Source organism: Hylaeus anthracinus, unplaced genomic scaffold (genome assembly GCF_026225885.1).
Source record: "Hylaeus anthracinus isolate JK02 unplaced genomic scaffold, UHH_iyHylAnth1.0_haploid 0, whole genome shotgun sequence".
Lineage (NCBI taxonomy): Eukaryota > Metazoa > Arthropoda > Insecta > Hymenoptera > Colletidae > Hylaeus > Hylaeus anthracinus.
In genome coordinates, this window is record NW_026533254.1 from 4,088,311 (window position 1) to 4,106,673 (window position 18,363).

General features: G+C 37.5%; 2 protein-coding genes across 4 annotated transcripts in view; both read left to right on the plus strand.

The window, feature by feature from the left end:
• Nucleotides 1-4,903, plus strand: part of LOC128895750 (uncharacterized) — a 211,551-nt gene extending 206,648 nt beyond the window's left edge. For both annotated transcript variants that reach the window (XM_054158629.1, XM_054158635.1), the window contains exons 28-30: nucleotides 358-460; nucleotides 539-673; nucleotides 1,551-4,903. In XM_054158629.1, the coding sequence (XP_054014604.1) occupies nucleotides 358-460; nucleotides 539-673; nucleotides 1,551-1,663 (351 nt within the window). In that variant the 3' untranslated portion in view covers nucleotides 1,664-4,903. The remainder of the gene's footprint in view (nucleotides 1-357; nucleotides 461-538; nucleotides 674-1,550) is intronic.
• A 902-nt stretch (nucleotides 4,904-5,805) lies between these two features.
• Nucleotides 5,806-18,146, plus strand: LOC128896203 (endochitinase). 2 transcript variants are annotated; one of them, XM_054159414.1, is made up of 10 exons: nucleotides 5,806-5,841; nucleotides 10,907-10,975; nucleotides 11,246-11,581; nucleotides 14,752-14,974; nucleotides 15,122-15,245; nucleotides 15,479-15,676; nucleotides 16,453-16,534; nucleotides 16,626-16,837; nucleotides 17,184-17,453; nucleotides 17,749-18,146. In XM_054159414.1, the coding sequence occupies exons 2-10, from the start codon at nucleotides 10,915-10,917 to the stop codon at nucleotides 17,872-17,874; spliced, it is 1,632 nt and encodes a 543-aa protein (XP_054015389.1). In that variant the 5' UTR covers nucleotides 5,806-5,841; nucleotides 10,907-10,914; the 3' UTR covers nucleotides 17,875-18,146. The 2 variants fall into 2 exon arrangements, with proteins under 2 accessions (XP_054015389.1, XP_054015385.1); XM_054159410.1 differs by lacking the exon at nucleotides 5,806-5,841 and adding an exon at nucleotides 10,676-10,812.
• The last annotated feature ends 217 nt before the right edge of the window (nucleotides 18,147-18,363 follow it).

The following is an 18,363-nucleotide window of genomic DNA, read 5'->3' on the forward strand; positions in this document are numbered from 1 at the left end:
AAGCTGTGAGTGTTGGGTGTCACAATCATCGTCTATCGAGTGTCTCGTCTGAAAGAATTCCCATTCTTAAGTTTGTCTATTGTCATCACTAAACTGCGGATATTTATGCATTTACAACATGTGCAAATATGCAAAAATATAAAAAATAATAATATAAAATATAATAGTAATTTATAAAATGTCTAATATAAATGTAATATAAAATATAAAAAATATACTACACGTTACAACACTTGAAACATAATTTAATTAAAGGTTCTGTTCTTTATTTGTGCAAATAAAAATATTCATTTATATAAACATCTGCAGTCTAGTGATCATAACATTGCTACAACGGGAGAAGCGATTTAATTTCAGACACCAGAGTTAACCGCAGAGGAGCAGGAGCATCGCTTGAAGAAAGCTGAGGCAATCAGGAAAATGCTGTCGGAAACGACTGTGACTGCACCGGAAGGAAACGGTACGGATTTAAATTTTCTTTGGTGAACGATGTACTCTACGAATGGATACTTAATGTTAGTATCGTCATTTTTCCCAGACGACAATATTAACGTAGAACAATCAGACAATTTGAAGAGGAAGGTGGTCGAGGAGAAGCGGCAGAGAGAACACATTCTCCAGCTGAATCAGATATTGGCCAAACAAGTTATGGAAAAAAGCAAAATGGTGGCGGGTACGTTGAATCTTTATCTCACAAATCAATATATATCCATTTGATTCATTTTGCATGCATCTACTATACTGCGATTAGTGGTGTGATACTGTATAATAGCATGACCAATGTTCAGAGTGGCTTTTTACACCTTCTGCTTCTTTAGTGCAGAAGGCTTACGCTTGTAAATTGCCCTGTAAGTATTTCTTTCGTATCGTACCTTATTATTGTATCGGAACTAGAAGAATGTTGACACGTGGTGTAATTTATATATTCTTTTTAATCCTTATTTTAATTTTTGCATAAAGTCTTGTGTGAAAGTCGGAAAACTTTCGAAATTTCGTTGATTTTGTTTTCATTTTTCACGACTTCGTGCCTGTATACACATACAAACGACCATTCTTCGGTTCCTGATGCAAGAATCATAAAGTGCTGTCATTGGCATGCGTTATCGTAATTATATTATTTTTTATATTATTACTTTTTTCTCAACGAAGCTTTTATCGACGTTAAATATAGTTGTGTCATACGTAGAGAGTGTTGTTTGGATTGTTTGTGCTGTGTGTAGGTAACCAGGCACACTGACTGACATGCTTACTCCATCCCTCCATATAGGACACGCACATCATATTATCGTTTTTCAGGTTTGTTTATATTTTCTTTCATTTTATTCACAATCCCTCGCCCCTTGTTTTTCCTCGACCATATGTTCATTTTTATAGCTCTCCTCCATATTTTAAATTCAAATATTCACCGGAGGAAGTGGTACACTGTAGAGTTTCTAAAATTTTCTCAATAATTTCTGTAAGACTTTTGAATAAGTTTTGTAATAAATAACTTCTCCCGAAAGCGTTAAATGCCAAAACAAAATTAATTTCTTCGCTTTGATGATTAACAGTGAAAGCATTGGCCACCCTTCCTTTGAAAACCGAATCGAGCTTAGACGACGATGATCTCTCGCCTGTAACACCGTTACCGCTCTATCAGCAGAGAGAGAATTATTATTCATAAGGTGAAAATCCCTTGGATACCGCTACCAAAAATATGGTTACCCGTAAGGAATCCTTTTAGCACAAAGAACACTACTGCCAGCCCGGAACAACAGAGCGACGAACACCTATCCCGCGAGTAACATTTTTTGACATTATACAGGTGACTCGCCTGACACATGCTGTTATGATTAACACTATTGTTAAGAAGAACTGATATAAGGTGTTTTTTTATTTGCGTCGATATTGTACATAATCATCGATTAAATAAACTGATAATAAATAGTCGTCCCTCTCGAGCATCTCGACAAGGTCTAGGTAATAATGGGTGTCGAACAGAACTAGGTAATTGATATTATTTATAAGAGAAAATAGTAAATATCGAAGCAATTATTTCAATCACGTATCACGAGAATAAAGAAACGTTTAATTTTTTTTATGCTTTCTTTATTTTAATCGATTTCAATTTCCCTGTCGGTAGTAAGTATAATTTAGTTTGATCGTTTAGCGCGAGGTGGATTCTATTTACTATTTTCTACTTTAAACGTTTTACCATTTCACGTCGAGAATTCGACCGATAAGTGTCATTTTTATCTTTAGCTACCAAGGAAATGACATCAATTGTCAGACATAAATTTTGATGAAACTTTGCACAAACAGATTCTACTGTTTGAGACTTTTGTTAACGAAATAGTTTTAAAATTTATATTGTACTATATACACTTAAAGCAAATGGTTTTATTTATACGGTATCGCTCATAATTATTCGAACGATAATTAATTTAGAATATATTCTAATTACTAAGCTAGGTTTCCAGTACTCCACGTGTTTACCGTTAAGTATTAATGAATTTTAGAATATAAAAATTTCAATTCTAAACTACCTTATTCTTTGGACCACTTGGTTATTCCAAAAAATTTGAAGATTTGTTGCAATTATTATTCATTTTTATCCATACTTTCAAATTCTCTGAACAGAGTCGTTGGAGTAATCACGAGTGATAGTGTATATACATATTGCAAAGAGTTAAAGAGATAAGATAAAGAAGTAAGGTAGAGTTTAAGGTTGCGTTTATGATAGGTGCTACGAGTGGCGCAACATAGTGAAAGATTAAGAAAGATTGCTACGAATTACGACCGCCAACGTTGAACTGACTGAGACAAGAACAGTTTTGCGGCATGAAACATCAACGAGGTAGGAAATTTCACCGAATACAATCATTTTTTATTTTTTTTATTACCAAAATTACTTTCTTTCCATTAAATGTTGCTATGTCCCACAGAACATAGTTTCTGTGATGTAAAACTTTTTTATATTTACAGTTTATTCATCGGACGTTTAGTTTCAAAAATAAAAATTAAGACCACTTGTTCTTATAGATAATTATTCTTATGGATAGACTTTCAAGTTGCACTTCGTTTTGTTATTGGATCCCAATTATACAAATATTGGTTTTCTATGAACTTGTATAATTTCTATGACTTTCTATTTAATTTATCGCGTGATACATAACCGTCACACAAATGAAAAAAAATTCAGAACAAAGTCGCGACCAATCAATTCCAAAAAAGAAGACGTCTAATTGAATGAAATTCGCCGTTTCGAGCCGCAAAATTCGTTTAAATTCAACGCAGCCGAGCGCATGAACTTACACGACGAACAAACCTAAACACTCGCCATCCTGACTCCCATTCGACACTTTTCTTACAAATGTGTTCGTGCAAATGCCTGCGTTTCGCTGACGTTGAATCGCCTATATTTTAAGGAATAGGTACATAACATATATATATATATATACGCTTTAGAAACGTCCTGTAATAGCGTTCTGCATTGTTTCTATCGACGTGTGGTATTTTAATGTTTAAAGCAGCGTGTTTCGTACCCCCTTTAAAAGACGATTCTCGTGGCTACGGTCGTCTTCAACGATCCCAACGAGAGAAACGACTTTGGAAGTGTGTTTAGACGAGTTCCACGACGCGGACACACGGTGCGCAACGTTCCAGCAACGCTACATCGTTCTATCTAATGGAGAACGATATTTTGTTATCCTCGTGACACGAAGTTTCGAGGAACCACGAACACGACAGCGTTTAGACGCAGACGGTCGTGCAACCAATGTTTCCGACCGAGACGAGACTCTAACTCTCGCGAGACGTGCAATCTTGTTAAAAGTTATTAGACGATTGAAAAAGCGTTCTGGCAAAGTCGAAGAGTGCCAAATTACACCCAACAGATCAGCCGTGACTCACGGCGACTGTTCGTCAATTACAATAACCGCGAGCCGGACGAGAACTATAACGCGCAGCACAAAACGATTAAACCTAAGGCTCAACCTCCCCAAAAACGACCATTCGTCCCACGAATGGTGTCTAATTAATCACGATAATTAAGGAGCAAACGCGACACGTTTCTATTACTCGAGAACTCTTCGATCCGCTGGCATCGACGTTAGGAATAATTTTTTATAATGTTACAATTACAATCCTCGGTCGACGACTATTCTCTGAGGGGATGGAGAAGGTACCCGCGACTCTGGTCGTTTAGGCGCCGTTTTTCAGGCAGTTTCGGATCAGAAAGGATCTCGAACAGCCGCGAGGTCAACGCTCGAGAAACGAGGATTTTTATCGGTCGTTTATCGAGACGAGCTCCTCGCTTCGGTCCATGGGTACCGGCAATTAATTTCGATACACCACCGTATCTGTGATTTCTCTCAGGTGGAACGTAAGTGAAAAGCTATTTTGTGATTAATCCGTGCTTACCAAAGTGGAGGAATCATATTTGAATTCATTAGATTTATTTAAATTTTGCTTTCATTCGAATTTGCTAAGTAGCAATTTTTCCAAAGTTTCACTGTCTTTGACTGTCTTTCATTTCTCCTTCAGTGGACCCCACAGATAATTTTTATTCGTAATTCGTTCTTTCCGAGGAAATCTACCAAGGTGATTTCACAAGGGATGTTGTGAATCATATACCGTTCTAATGTAAACCTCGTCGTCTGGCAAGTTGTGAATATCGAGTAATTTATGACAGCTGATGTGACATCGACGAGTCTTTTTTGTATTTAGAAAAGTTACAGTTGTGGTGGTGTATTAAAATTAACGATCTACACGAGAAACCAGCGAAGGGTTCCACGGTCGCCACTGCATCAGACCGGATCGTTAGAGCTGCGATAAGCCTGAAACACTATACTGTGAAAGAAACTACTGTGGAAACAGGAACTGTTATTGTTACACGAATAAAATAAAAATCCATATTACACCAGTCACGATGTCCCTTAGCCGCCTACCCAGTCTGGCTGGTTCAACCGTCGGAGTGTCCATAGAAACCTCAGAAAGCCCAAAGTATGCCGCCTGTTATGTTTTCTTTTTTCAGGGTAGAAGATAATAATAAAATGATCAGTTTATTACAAACTAGCATCCAGTGACTGAAAGTAAATTTCTAAATGAAAGCAGGATTCGTTTTAAGCTTGTGAACACCTTTAAATATTCTTGGTAATGTTTAGTTATGTTATGAAGATTTATTTTTTACGACAATGAATAGTATTTATCGGATTGATTTGTTAATAACTTCCGCTTTGTAACTTACAATTTATTTCAAAATCTATTATTGCTAGATCTTATGCATTTATGAAGCAAAACAATATAATAAATACATATTAAACGTTATCAAAAGGTGTATGCACTTACATTAAACGAAATAACATAAAAAAACGTATATAAAATATACGTAATGTACGTCGAATATTCTACAATTAATGTAACAATGTTATTTCATTTCACATAAGTACATACACCTGTCGTTTATGTTTACCATGTATTTACTTTATTAATTAATGTTATAACTACTATAAAATCATCATAGTACTAAAGATAATTGCCCAACGTGAAACGTAATTCTACAATGCAAATTTTTAATTTTATTTTACGATTAACGGGGACAGATACTTCACAATACTTCATTTGTTATTCGTATCTAGATAAAAAATTGCTTTACTGCGAGGTAAGTGAGACATCAGTATTGACGAATGGTAGTTCGTCGTGCGATTGTCCCCCTCGTTGACGGGAGGCAGAGGATCGACGAGCCAACCAATCGTGCGGGGCCCCTTGCACCTGAATTCTAATGAGGCCCACCTGGGTATATATGAGAGCTTAACATCGGCCGAAGCCACGATTTTTCTGTGGTACCCGGTCGCCGCGAAGGTGAGTCCTTCACTCTTTACTTTTCCGGAATATTATTCAGCTCCGCTAATTCTAAATGTGTCTGTGCGTGGGCATGTGAAGGGGGGTTTTTGTGGATCAATTTATACGTTTTCATCGAGCAAAGTGTTCCTTTTTCCTCCGACTGTCTATTTCTTAAGAATAAGTATTGGAATATTCTATTTATGAAAATCTATATAGCGACTTAACCAGGTGTCTTATCCTTAATTTTGAATATTTTTATAATACGGACAACATAGTTTGCAAGACCCTACAAGAAATGCTGAATTTCCATAATTAAAATCATCGTTTAAGGATTCGTAATTTTATACGTTTATTATAGTTAACATTTCTCGACTCGTAACTTTGTAGAGATATTATTTTCTGAATAGTAGTTTCTGAGTTAAAGTATGCTACCAGTTCTCTAGTGTGTTTCGAAACGAGTTTAAAAAGCAACAATTAGGTAGCCAATTTTGAAAAATGAATATCTTACGAACCCAAGCCTCATTCTAATAGTTTTAAGTGCCTAAATAATCGCGCAGATCAAAGGTTCATTATCAGCATAACGATACCACAAAAGCTTATTATGAAACAAATTCGAGAATCCAAAAACTAGGAATTCGCTTATCGATTTAACTGATCAATTGTAATTAACTAATTACAATTTAGTTACATTTAAGATCAATATCGGTGAACATGGAAACAGTCGAGTCAGTCTATTAATGAGTTATTATCAATATCAGTAAAAACTGTTGTCTAAAAAAAGATTCTAACAATAAACAGAATTAGTAAAGAAAATGAATTCAAGTCCGAGTTAGCAACTGCTTCGATTCTGTTTCCAAAAAATTCCATGACTTGCGTGGAAACCTTGGGGCCACTTTTTAACCGACTTCGAAAGGGAGGAGGTCACTCAATTCGACATGTATACTTTTGCATTAAAAAATTCCTGTCGTAGCTTGAAGACATTTCTAGAAAAACAACTGCTTCTTCGACCAAATTAAACTAGCTACTGTGTTCTGGCAAAAATTCAGACCATGTCCTGAAAATATTTGAGAGTCCACTACCGTTTCTTACAAACAAAGCATTTTAAAAATACTGAATGGACGTGTCATAAAAAGAAGAAAACTAAAAGAAGTGACCAGTCCTTCTTTGTAGGCCGGAAGCGAACACAGAATCGTAAAAAAGAAAGGGTAAACAACGTGAGCAGATCTATTGTTTACAGAGTGATTCTAGAATCTGGATCGAGCTGAAGCTTGTTTCTAGGTAAAGATAAAGAAAATTAGAACTTGGAAATGTTGTACAATACGATCTCAGAAAGTCAGTTCTCACTAAACGACAGATACATCGTTTTATTTAGTTTCTTTACTTTCGAGACTTGAGGCGTGGCTTCCCTTTGGTTTCCGTTTTTCTTTTCATTTTTTTCTTTCTTCTCCGACTCGAAGGCCAGTCGAGATGGGGTTCGAGTTAGTCAGAGGATTTTCTGTGTAATCATTTTTATGATAATCCAAGCCCCAACTGCTACCATTGTCCATCTACTCGTTGTATTATGAATATTTCATTCATATTTGCACGCGCGAGTGTTTGTTCCTTTTTTTGTATTTACTGTTTGTATAATGCTCTGAGCGAAAATAGTTTGGAATCAGATTTCCAGAATGGTGTAGGGGAAACAAAAGAAACCAAATACGGGATTCCTGCTTGGCAATTAGTTTAAAATATAAACATAATATAAATACAAAATATAATATAATATTATGTTTATATTATGATACAATGTAATTATATTTATAATACAATATTATATTATATGTAAATATTAAATATTAATTATTTGAACGTAATGACATTAATCAATATATTAAACATATATTAAAAATTCTCCTTTGTAATCTATTCCATTTTTCGAAGCAGCGATTGAAATTCGCGGTAGACCAGAAGCCACAGGTTGAGTCGACTTAATCCGCTATCACTCCGGAATGTCGGTCACGTTAGATTAAACGGAAGGCTATCATCGCTCGATCCTTCATGCCCCTGAGCTAATCGAATCCGAGAAGGTGCAACGAGAATAGAAGATTAACTATGTAGGCACCGATCTCGCGAATAAACGTGCTCATCGAGGAGGAAGAACCTCGAAGAACGTCTCACCTCTTCTGTTCGACTTCCGTCTTAGTATGCTGATTGAAAATTGCAAATCAAGACTTGAAACTTTAATGCAAAAAGACAACATTCAGTTTCTGTTCGTAAATTGACCCGAATAATTTGTACGATTACAACAATTAACGACAGCTTTCTTCTGGTTAGTTCGAACACTGGAAAACGAGATTTCATATGCACCAACCGAACACACCCAACTCTTTTTTACACATTGTTTTTTTACTTAGATACCTGAGGAATGTATCTATACTGTAAAAAACGGTTTGAGTGCATTCCAAAAGATTTTCAATTGTTTTCAAGCAAAATTTTTGATCAGTAGACATTTTTACAAGTACGAGCCTGGCGGTCAACGTGTTAACGCGACGAATCGTTTCCCGTTGGTTGTCTCCCGCCTCGTCCAAGCACACAGTAACGGAATGACAATTGAATCGGTGCCTAGAAGACAAAGAGGAGGACAAAGAACCCTGAAAGAGGATCAAAGACCGTCCTTGAGTTTCGCGTAAAGTGAAGGAGCCAGATAATGGTCTCCGTTTGCGAAAATAAAGGAGGAAACCGAGACTTTTTCGTCGCGAAAATTAAAATCCCGGTTGCATCGGATCCTTCGGCTTCTATTTCGCTGGATGCACTCTGAATACAAATGTCGAGGAGTTAGTGGGATAATAGCTCACACCTTCCGTCTAGGTTGAAGATGAAGGAAGTTGTTGGCAATATTTTCTTCTTTCAGAAAAATAAAGGTTTGGTAGCAAGTTATGAACAGTTAAGTTAATTTGAATATTTTTGGAGGAAACAAAATATAAATTATTCATAGGAGGAGTATTTTTTTTTAAAGTTGTTTATGAAATCATTTAGGTTTACATGAATTATCTCCGATAAACTAATGGTCCAATATTGAACATCTATAGGCTAGGTAATATTAAATGTAAATGAAATGGATTATTATATTTTTACGGCGACGAGAGAAAAGGAATTATCAGGAAAAATAAATAGAATATAAGCTACTACAAAAACTTCACATATATCGAATGGAGTATTATACTCTAGGTTATCTGAGCCTTGCGAGAAGATATTGAGCATAATATCTAAAAGAAGTTAATTAACTCAATACTGAATCGAATGAAAAATGTATTGAAAATTAATGGAGATGGTACCAATCACTTTCTATTTGGTCCCACCTTCAGAATTAATTTTCCAGGTTTTTAGGAAAACAAACTTTGTTCGTAATACTTAACGCCTCGTCATCAAACTAGAAAAAAGGCTCGCTTATTGGTGAGAGTCGAAAAAACGACGACGACTTCGCACGTTCCGTCGCTTTTTTTCTTTAGCGCCAAGTGTTTTTCGCGGAAATAATGCAATTTTCAAGAGCAACGGGTGGAAAGGAAGTGTTTAGGCTCGAGTGATTGCATTTAAATATTGTACAGGTTGATCCATTTATCCATGAACACCTTAAACATACCCATAAATCTTATTAATACTAATTGATATTGACCTTGTCACCGACGCTCTCAATGTATTTTATTAATACGATTATTAACGACTTGTTAGCAGGCTTGATTTTCATTTCTAGCAAGTTGAATACTGTATGTTTATTAATAAAATGATTTCCAACTTGCATACTATCAGACATGACAAGTATTTCTAGCTACGTTAGATAGCTCGTGCTTTCCTTTGCTGTAATCTAATTTTTCGTAATCGCACACTTGGATAACTGCACGAACGAGTACGTGTTCAGCGAAGGAAACAAACAGGACGGAGTATTAAAAGTTCAAGAACCTCTTCGACGCGAGGGCCAATGCCGAAAACGATGTTACTCGACGTTCGCACGTGGAATGACTCGCCCGATAAAGCCGGAATATTTTTTTTATACGTTTCTCGTCGATAACAGTCGACGCGACAGGGATCGTAAAATCGGTTCACCCCTCACCGCAGTGGTTCTTAACCTGTTCAAGTCCATGGTGTAAAAGAAAACTCAAGGAATCTAAGAAAGAATTCTGGCACATACAATTCTAACTACTAAACTGCGGTTGTTTGTGCAAATTCAGATTTTCACAGATATAGAAAGAGGACTGGAATTTGATACTTTATATATTCTTGCGTTTGTGCGCATTCTCATACAGTTCATTTTTCCATTTGCCATAAAGCCGTAAATATTCGAAGTCTAATAACAACTGTTTGCCTGACAGCTGTTTGTTGCATTTATTGCGCATTGTCATATCTTAAGCAACGATTGCCGCTTAAAGTGAGACAATATGTATTTAAAAAAAGTGAACTACAATACATTTCTGTCATAAGAAATTCAAAATTTAATATTCGTCTCTCAAATAGGACTTTTTTTGCACCCTTTTGGTATAAAAGAGAATTTCTAGATTCGCTTACATCGCATTAGCTGCGCCAACTATGAAACAAGCGCCGCGTGGTGCGCAAGGTAGATGCGCGGTAGACTATTCGCCTCCTACCTCGACACGTTATTATTTCCAACATTAGATTCAAATAATGCCGTAGCCTGTTTACATCGCTGGAAACCGGTCGCATAGTAAATCGTTCCCCCGTTTGAAGAACGACGTCGATGAAGCGATCGCTATAACCACCACCTGGATAGCTCCCAATCAAACCGCCCAGATCGTTGATCTTCGACAAGTACTGATGCGTAAACACCGTGCAATAGACAGACGCGTTCGATACGCGATTCGATCAGACGCTGGCGTTGCGTGCATCGATCGACACGTCGAGATCTCGCTTTCTTCCAGCGTGAACTCTAAGTTTTTGTTTCGGGGTTTCTCTTTGTCGCGGACAGTGTGAAATATAAGTGACGCTCCATTAAAGAAGGTTTACAACTTTCCTTTTTAAAATTGCGGGCTATTACAATAATTTATTGAAATAACTAGCTATGATGCAATCAATAATATCTACTGGTTTGCAGCTCCGAAAATGACGTTTGGAAAAAATCTCGTGTTTCCTCTGCTTCTGACGATTCTTGCCTGCGCGACAGGTGAGTGATAAGATAAGGCAATAGTTCGTTACCACGAACGTTTTCCTCAAACATTTTCCTCAAGTTGTCGATAATAAATATAAGTTGTCCCAGTTAAAATTTGAATACTTTCGCTATCTTAGATAATGAGAAGCTATATCAACATTGTAAGGTGGTAATTGTTTCTTCAAATAAATAGACTAAGTGTAGCACGCTAAATGGATAGACTGATTACAGTTCGCTAAGCTAGTTTCCAATGGGACACCAATTATATAATTTTCCATGTTCCAGCGGACCAACCTGCCAGAATAGCGTGCTACTTCAGCAACTGGGCCATTTATCGGCCGGATGTCGGACGCTACGCCGTGAAGGATATCCCAGGTGATCTCTGCACCCACATCATTTACTCCTTCATTGGCGTGAGCAACGTCACCTGGGAGGTCCTCATCCTCGACCCAGAGCTGGACGTTGACAAGGAAAATTTCGTAGCCTTCAACGACCTCAGATCCAAGTATCCTCACTTGAAGACCTCCGTCGCAGTGGGCGGTTGGGGAGAGGGCGGGCGGAAGTACAGTGCCCTCGTTGGCGTCAAGCAGAGGCGCGACACGTTCATCAGGAGCGTAGTCGGTGAGATAATCTAGAATTTCTACCTTAAATCTAGGTATTAGCCCTTTGTACTCGAGGTCCTTTTCGCGCGGACGAACCAGCAACTCGAGACGTTTTGCAGCATTTTTGGTGAATTTCTTACCTCTAACTTAAAATAATTATACATACAATCTAATGTATAACACTTTTATATTTTAACATTTTGTGTGTCTTTACACCTTTACGAAGATAATTTCTTATATATTAATGTTTGTAATGTTTGTAATTTTGTTTTTTTTTTTTAATGAAGATAAAAAAATCTTGATGGAGTATCATTCTACACTTCTTGATCTCGATAAATCTCGAAACATGCATATCGATATCAAATTTCCGACAATTTCGAAATATGATCTCGATCTCGACGAGATCTCAACGAGATCTTGACTTGATCTTGAGATTTTGACAAGATTGGCAATACAGTTCAAAATGTGCAAACATTCTCGGAATATATTACAAAGAACTGAATATCAACACTAATAATACACACTTTGTGTTATTAGGAACGGTATAAGTTTTCCAGTTCTTAGATTATACGGGTTTAATGATTTCATATCGCACAAAATGTAAGTATATTACAAATAGCATAATTTTATAATGCAAAAAAAAATCGAAATTTCGAAAAATCCGTGTGTCGTAGTTTGATCTGTAGTTTAAATACACAACTTGTTGTGAAAATTGACTACCAGTTTGCAATAAGAATATATTAGGGTTAATACACTAAATTTATACAAATGAATTTTTCTGAAAACTAATTATATTCCTTCTAATCTAAATCTAATCTCACCTTACACTTTACACTTTAAACTTTACACTTTCCACTTTTCCACTTTACACGATCGCACATTACACTTTGCACATTTTATATCTAAAGATCTTATTACAAGTTCGCAGCCATTAGTTCTTGGTATTACTCGCGACGAAGGATTGTTCGTCACGAATAATACCGATTACCAGGTCTCACCACGTGGAGGTTGCTGCGACTGGAGACCCGGAGATAGAAGGAATCAAACTTCCTTCGATCTCCCTCTGTATAGAGTATACATACGTAGATGCATACTCTATACAGAGTTGACGAGCTTAATACTAAGTACGAAACCGTGGAAATCGAAGGAAAACAAAATTTCCTTCGATTTCCGAAGTCTAGGTCTGACTCTGCCAAATAAATATTTCAACTAAATGGAAGCTAAATGGAAATCGCGACACGATGCGACCATGTACCTGGACTTACAGAGTCAGTCCCGCTTCCTCTGGTGAGTCTGATTCGAGAGAAGGACGATCAACGTCTCCGCCAGTACTCTACTCCCTGCATACCTGCTGCCGAGGGCCCAGATCCGACCTTACAGTGGAGGCGACGTAGATAGCACCGCGTCGGATTGCCCTGCCCTGACGACACCAGGTATGTCTGGCGGTCGTTGAGTCCGACACGGAGTTCTACCCTCTGCACAACGTCAGGAGTCCAGGACACGACTTGCATCCGTCTGACAGCTCTTTTGAGCTGCGCTGCGCCGGGAGCCTGGACTTCGCCTGACGCGTACAGAGACTAGAAGATTCCTGGGAGGCGTCGATTGACCCTCTCTCAAATCAGACACACTAGAGGACGGCAACCGATCTCAGCCAGTCACATGGTTGATCACTCTGCTTATAGCATCAAGCAGTAGTGACCGAAGTAAAGCACGAAATTGCGAGTCTAATATGGACCTACGAACAAACAAAACAAGTTGATTAATAATTATTTGGCAGAGTAGACACTCGTACATCTATGCCTTAAAACTAACTTAGATACAAGCCTTAAAACTAAGATACCTGCCTTAAAACTAAACAAACTAAACTAAAATACCCACAAGCAATACCAAACTACGATAACTAAGGGAAACTACACTGCGCAAAAATAGGAGGGACGCGAGACGCGGACGCGCGATCGCGAGATCCATACCGACCGAAGGATCGTCGAAGAATGAGATCGCGCCCTTCGTATACCTGCGTCGAGGGTAGCGACACGCTTGTGCCTGTCGAAGTAGAGAAGGAGAAGGGCGAACAACAACCGCGTGACGGTCGCATCGAAGGCTCATTGAATCCATAAAGACAATAATTCGTGAAACATTTATGTCACAGTAAAATCGTATTTCCCATCATTCTTTAAATAATAAGTATTGTTAATCGTTAATTTAACTATTGTCAGAAATTAATATTTAGTTGGTCTAATCAATAGATATTAGAATATTGATAAATTTCTCACGATTAATGTCTCGAATGAATACTTATTCTGAACCGTAATTGTTATTAATGTTTTATCGAACACTGAATGATATTGTATGTATCATATACAGCATATTTCACAATATGTACATCTCCGAATTAATTGAATATTTACAATGCATATAGTAGTAACATTCAGTCTTCAAATAAATATTAATAAGAATCACGGTTCAGATTAAATTCCATCGAACACAGTAATTGTGAGAAACTTTTCGATATCGTTATATCTGTTAGCTGAAATAATATCGATATCGTTATATCTGTTAGCTGACAATAGTTATATTAATTATTAACAATATTTGTTTAAGCAGTGACCGTGAATATGACTTTGCTGTAATATTACACCGCATGGAGAGCGGTAGATACTTTTTCTAAAAATGTTCAAAATCATTACTAACCAATAAGTAACTGGTTTGTGATTTCAATCACTAATCAATTACATTTTTTTTGAGTAGCTTCGTGTGTGGACGACCTAATGGTTCCGAAATATTGAACCACATAAGTTTTGTCCCGCTAAATCGTTGAAATATCACACTGTGTGCCGTTCGGAACTTGCCCTCAAAGCAGAAGCGGCTTATAATATTAACAAAATTGTATGTGGCATCGTTTGTTAGCGCAACAGTCACGGGGTCATATGTGTTGGCGATCGGCAATATAATAAAACATTTTGTCGAGATCTCGACGAGATTTTTAAATAATCTTGATCTTGCCCAAATCTCGGCATGCTAAATCTCGATATCGATCTCGAATGTTACAAATAATCTCGATCTCGAATCGCATCTCGAAATCGAGACGAGATCGAGATCGAGATTTATCTCGTCTCGTGCGCATCACTAAGCTTGTGGAGTTCTTCAATTAAATAAGCCAACACTATTTTCTTTTATCTGCGGTTATAGAGTTCATGCACAAATACGGTTTCGACGGTTTCGACCTCGACTGGGAATACCCCGGTGCCGCTGACAGGGGCGGGAGCTTCTCCGACAAAAACCACTTTTTCTATTTCGTTGAAGAGCTGAGACGCGCTTTCGACGCCGAAGGCAAGGGATGGGAGCTCACAATGGCGGTGCCAATGGCCAAATTCCGCCTGGACGAGGGCTATCACGTGCCAGAATTGTGCAAGTATGCGAATTCAACCCTTCAACCCCCGTTAGACCTCCCATCTTAATCAGACACATTAATGTTACACTGATTTTATGGAATTTCGAAGTATCTTCGTTGCATTGTTGTTTCTTTTTGTCGTTTCAATCTCTGAAACTTTGTTTGCAGAAACATGGACGTTATTCACGTGATGTCTTACGACCTTCGAGGTAACTGGGCTGGATTCGCGGATGTGCACAGCCCTTTGTACCGTAGACCACACGATCAATGGGCGTACGAGAAGTTGAACGTCGTAAGAATTTAAAAACAATTCAATTATGTATTTTTATGTATTTTTAATACTGCACAATACAGCTATTTTCATTTCTTTTCTGACACAAAAATATCCAACATGGAGTAAAACACAACATAAGATAGCACTACGCAACATAGCACAACATAATACAGCACAATAAAACTATTTTCATTTAATTTTTGTTGAAAAAGCAACCATATAACTACAACAAATGACGTTCGTTCTTACAGCACGACGGTCTTCAGCTCTGGGAGGAGAAAGGTTGTCCAGCTAAGAAACTGATCGTCGGAATTCCGTTATACGGTCGTACGTTCAGTCTCAGTCAAGGTAACCGCAATTACGAGCCTGGTACATACATCAACAAGGAAGCTGGTGGCGGTGAACCTGGGGAATACACGCAAGCCAAAGGATTTCTGGCTTACTACGAGGTATGGTCGATGATAGACTCTACACTTAAGCCTATAAAAAATGTATAAAAGAAACTACACTAATATCCGGATTATTGATCCTTTCCCCAAGATGTCAATGTTAATCCATTCACTGCCAGGCAAAGCGTATTGCCCTGGACACCAAAATTCAATATATGTAGATCTATAATCTGAATTATTATTTTGATAATAAGAAGTGATATTGCATATTCTTTAAAAGAAAAAACATTATTATATAAAATTTTCGTTCTCCTTTTCTAATAATTCATAACTCAATAGGCTATGAAGTTATTCTTGGACAAATTGCAATCAATCGAAACTTGTAGGCCAACCTACAAAATATCTGGTACCTACTTGGCAATGAATGGGTTAACTCCTTGCACTCGAGGCTTTTTTTACTGGTATCTGCCAGCAACTCGAGATGCTTTCTTAGCATTCTATCGCCACGAATGCTTAGATTGACTTCGAAGATGAGATCTCTAATTTGAAATATGAATATCAGGTCACCCTTACCCCTTCGACAATCATTTTATTGACATTTCATTTTTCAATGAAATTAAATTTAAACAAACATTATTGCTGGTTAATTTCCTACGTCAAACCTAGTAGTGACTGAGAGTCACCTCTCGAGTTACTGCATCACGTGAAGATGTGACTGATTGTGAGAGTCCCCTCTCGACCGCAAAGAGTTAATCTTTTTGGAATTATTCATAAAATAATACCTTTTATTATAAGGGTATAGGTCTTCTTCCATAAAGAAAAACGTTCTGTCATAGATCTGTACCAGGTTGCAAGCGCCAGGCAGCAATTGGACTAAGAAATTCGACGACATTGGCAAAGTTCCATACACATACAAAGGTTTGTACAAATCTCTGAAAGTGCATTGCACGATTCTTCGCAACATAAAGTTAACATACCTGTTCCTTAATCGATACATTGACAATTGTAGAGACACAATGGGTCGGTTACGAAGATGTAGAAAGTGTGAAATATAAAATCGACTTCATCAGGAAGGAACGATACGGTGGAGCCATGGTTTGGGCCATCGACATGGACGATTTCCAAGGACTCTGCGGTGAACGTAACCCCTTAATGAACACCATTAACAAAGGCTTGAAAGGATACGTCGTAACGGACAAAGATGTCACCACAACGCCCACGGTAATGAATCATAGTATTGTGAAAACGAGTTCGATGAATGCAAGAGTTTAATTTTAAATTAGAGAGCAAAGCGTAAAGATCAGCGAAAGTCAGAGTGTCAAATCCTAACAATAAAGACGTTATTTTAGTTCATATCCATGCCGACAATCTAATTAAATCCTGCAGTATTAAGAAAACGTTTGCTCGAAGAACACACCTAATAACTAGACAGAATTTGTATGCAATTATAAAAAATTTGCAAGCCATCCAGTGTCTCAAGTTCGAATGCTGTGTTTTATTTTTTCTGCCAAACACTTGACAAAATATTAATTTCACTATTACCGTTTTTCTTTTTACTACTTTTTAGCCTGAATGGGCGAGGCCTCCAAGCACAACGTCATCATCGGACAGTGTTCGACCCGTCAAACCGCCATCGACGAAGCCTACGAAGAAACCAACCCAGAAACCCGAGAAACCTACTCAGAAACCCCAAACAACACAAACAACTGAAAGCTTCACCACTGAGGATTCGAACAAATGGCAACCAACTCAGTCTCCAATCGAAGACAGCGAGGATGAGAGAGTTGTCTGCGAATCTGCTGATAAATTTGTCCCCTCTTCCAAGGACTGCCATTCAGTAAGCTCTGAGAATTGTGCAGGGTGCCCCAGCAATAGCGATAGAACAAAAAAGAGGATGTGATTTTTCTAGCGAAAAGAAATTGGAGAATATAAATACGTAAAACCTGAAATACAGGAAAACTTAAATACTTTCTTTAGCTTGAACAGTCGCTGGAAAAGAGCCTTGAAAGAAACAGGTAGAATCTTCAGAATTCCACCTCAATTGCTAGGAACCCTGTGCAATTTCTCATGAATATTTTCCACCAAATATGGAACAGCTGTGATGTAAGCAATAATGTTCTTTTATTTTATAGTACTATGAATGCGTCCACGGATCGCCGATAAAGTTCACGTGCCCCAACTCTTTGATTTGGAACACGATCAACAACGGATGCGATTGGCCGCAGAATGCCGATCGAGAAGAGTGCAGGCCTCAATAAATTCCTCCAAATCTCAAACTCAAAGTCGCCTGCATTAATATTAATTGAATGTACTTCATTGTGATAATTCAATATCGATTGAATAGCTGCTGTTTATTAATAATTAATTCGTAAAATTAATATAAGGCTTTTGTCACTGTCAAACATTTAAAACACATGTAATCTTATTCATTTCTTCATGACGATATGTTTTTAAACTGCATCTGTTGATTTAAGCTAAATGCCATGTTTTTTTGTAAGAAATTCATTGTTTTCAATACAAAAGAAATAATGTTAAATCGTGTTTGTACTTTTCCATTACCTCCCAACATTTACATATAAAGATGATGCTGAGGAAAATATTCATATGTATTTTTTTAATTCAATACCTTTATGGAAAATTTTTATAGTGATTAGTTGTATCCAGTTGAGCCCTAATTGCATTTTGGTATCAGGAGCACAAGATATGCGAGGAGGTGGCACGTTTGCGCCTACGGAAGGGCAACCGGT

What these genes read in the sequence shown, in the direction of transcription:
- LOC128896203 (XM_054159414.1), top strand. Translation starts at nt 10,915, where the DNA reads ATGACGTTTGGAAAAAATCTCGTGTTTCCTCTGCTTCTGACGATTCTT. An exon ending in GTTCATCAGGAGCGTAGTCG is followed by an intron (nt 11,582 to 14,751) that starts GTGAGATAATCT and finishes CTGCGGTTATAG; the next exon opens with AGTTCATGCACAAATACGGT. An exon ending in CTTCCAAGGACTGCCATTCA is followed by an intron (nt 17,454 to 17,748) that starts GTAAGCTCTGAG and finishes TTTATTTTATAG; the next exon opens with TACTATGAATGCGTCCACGG.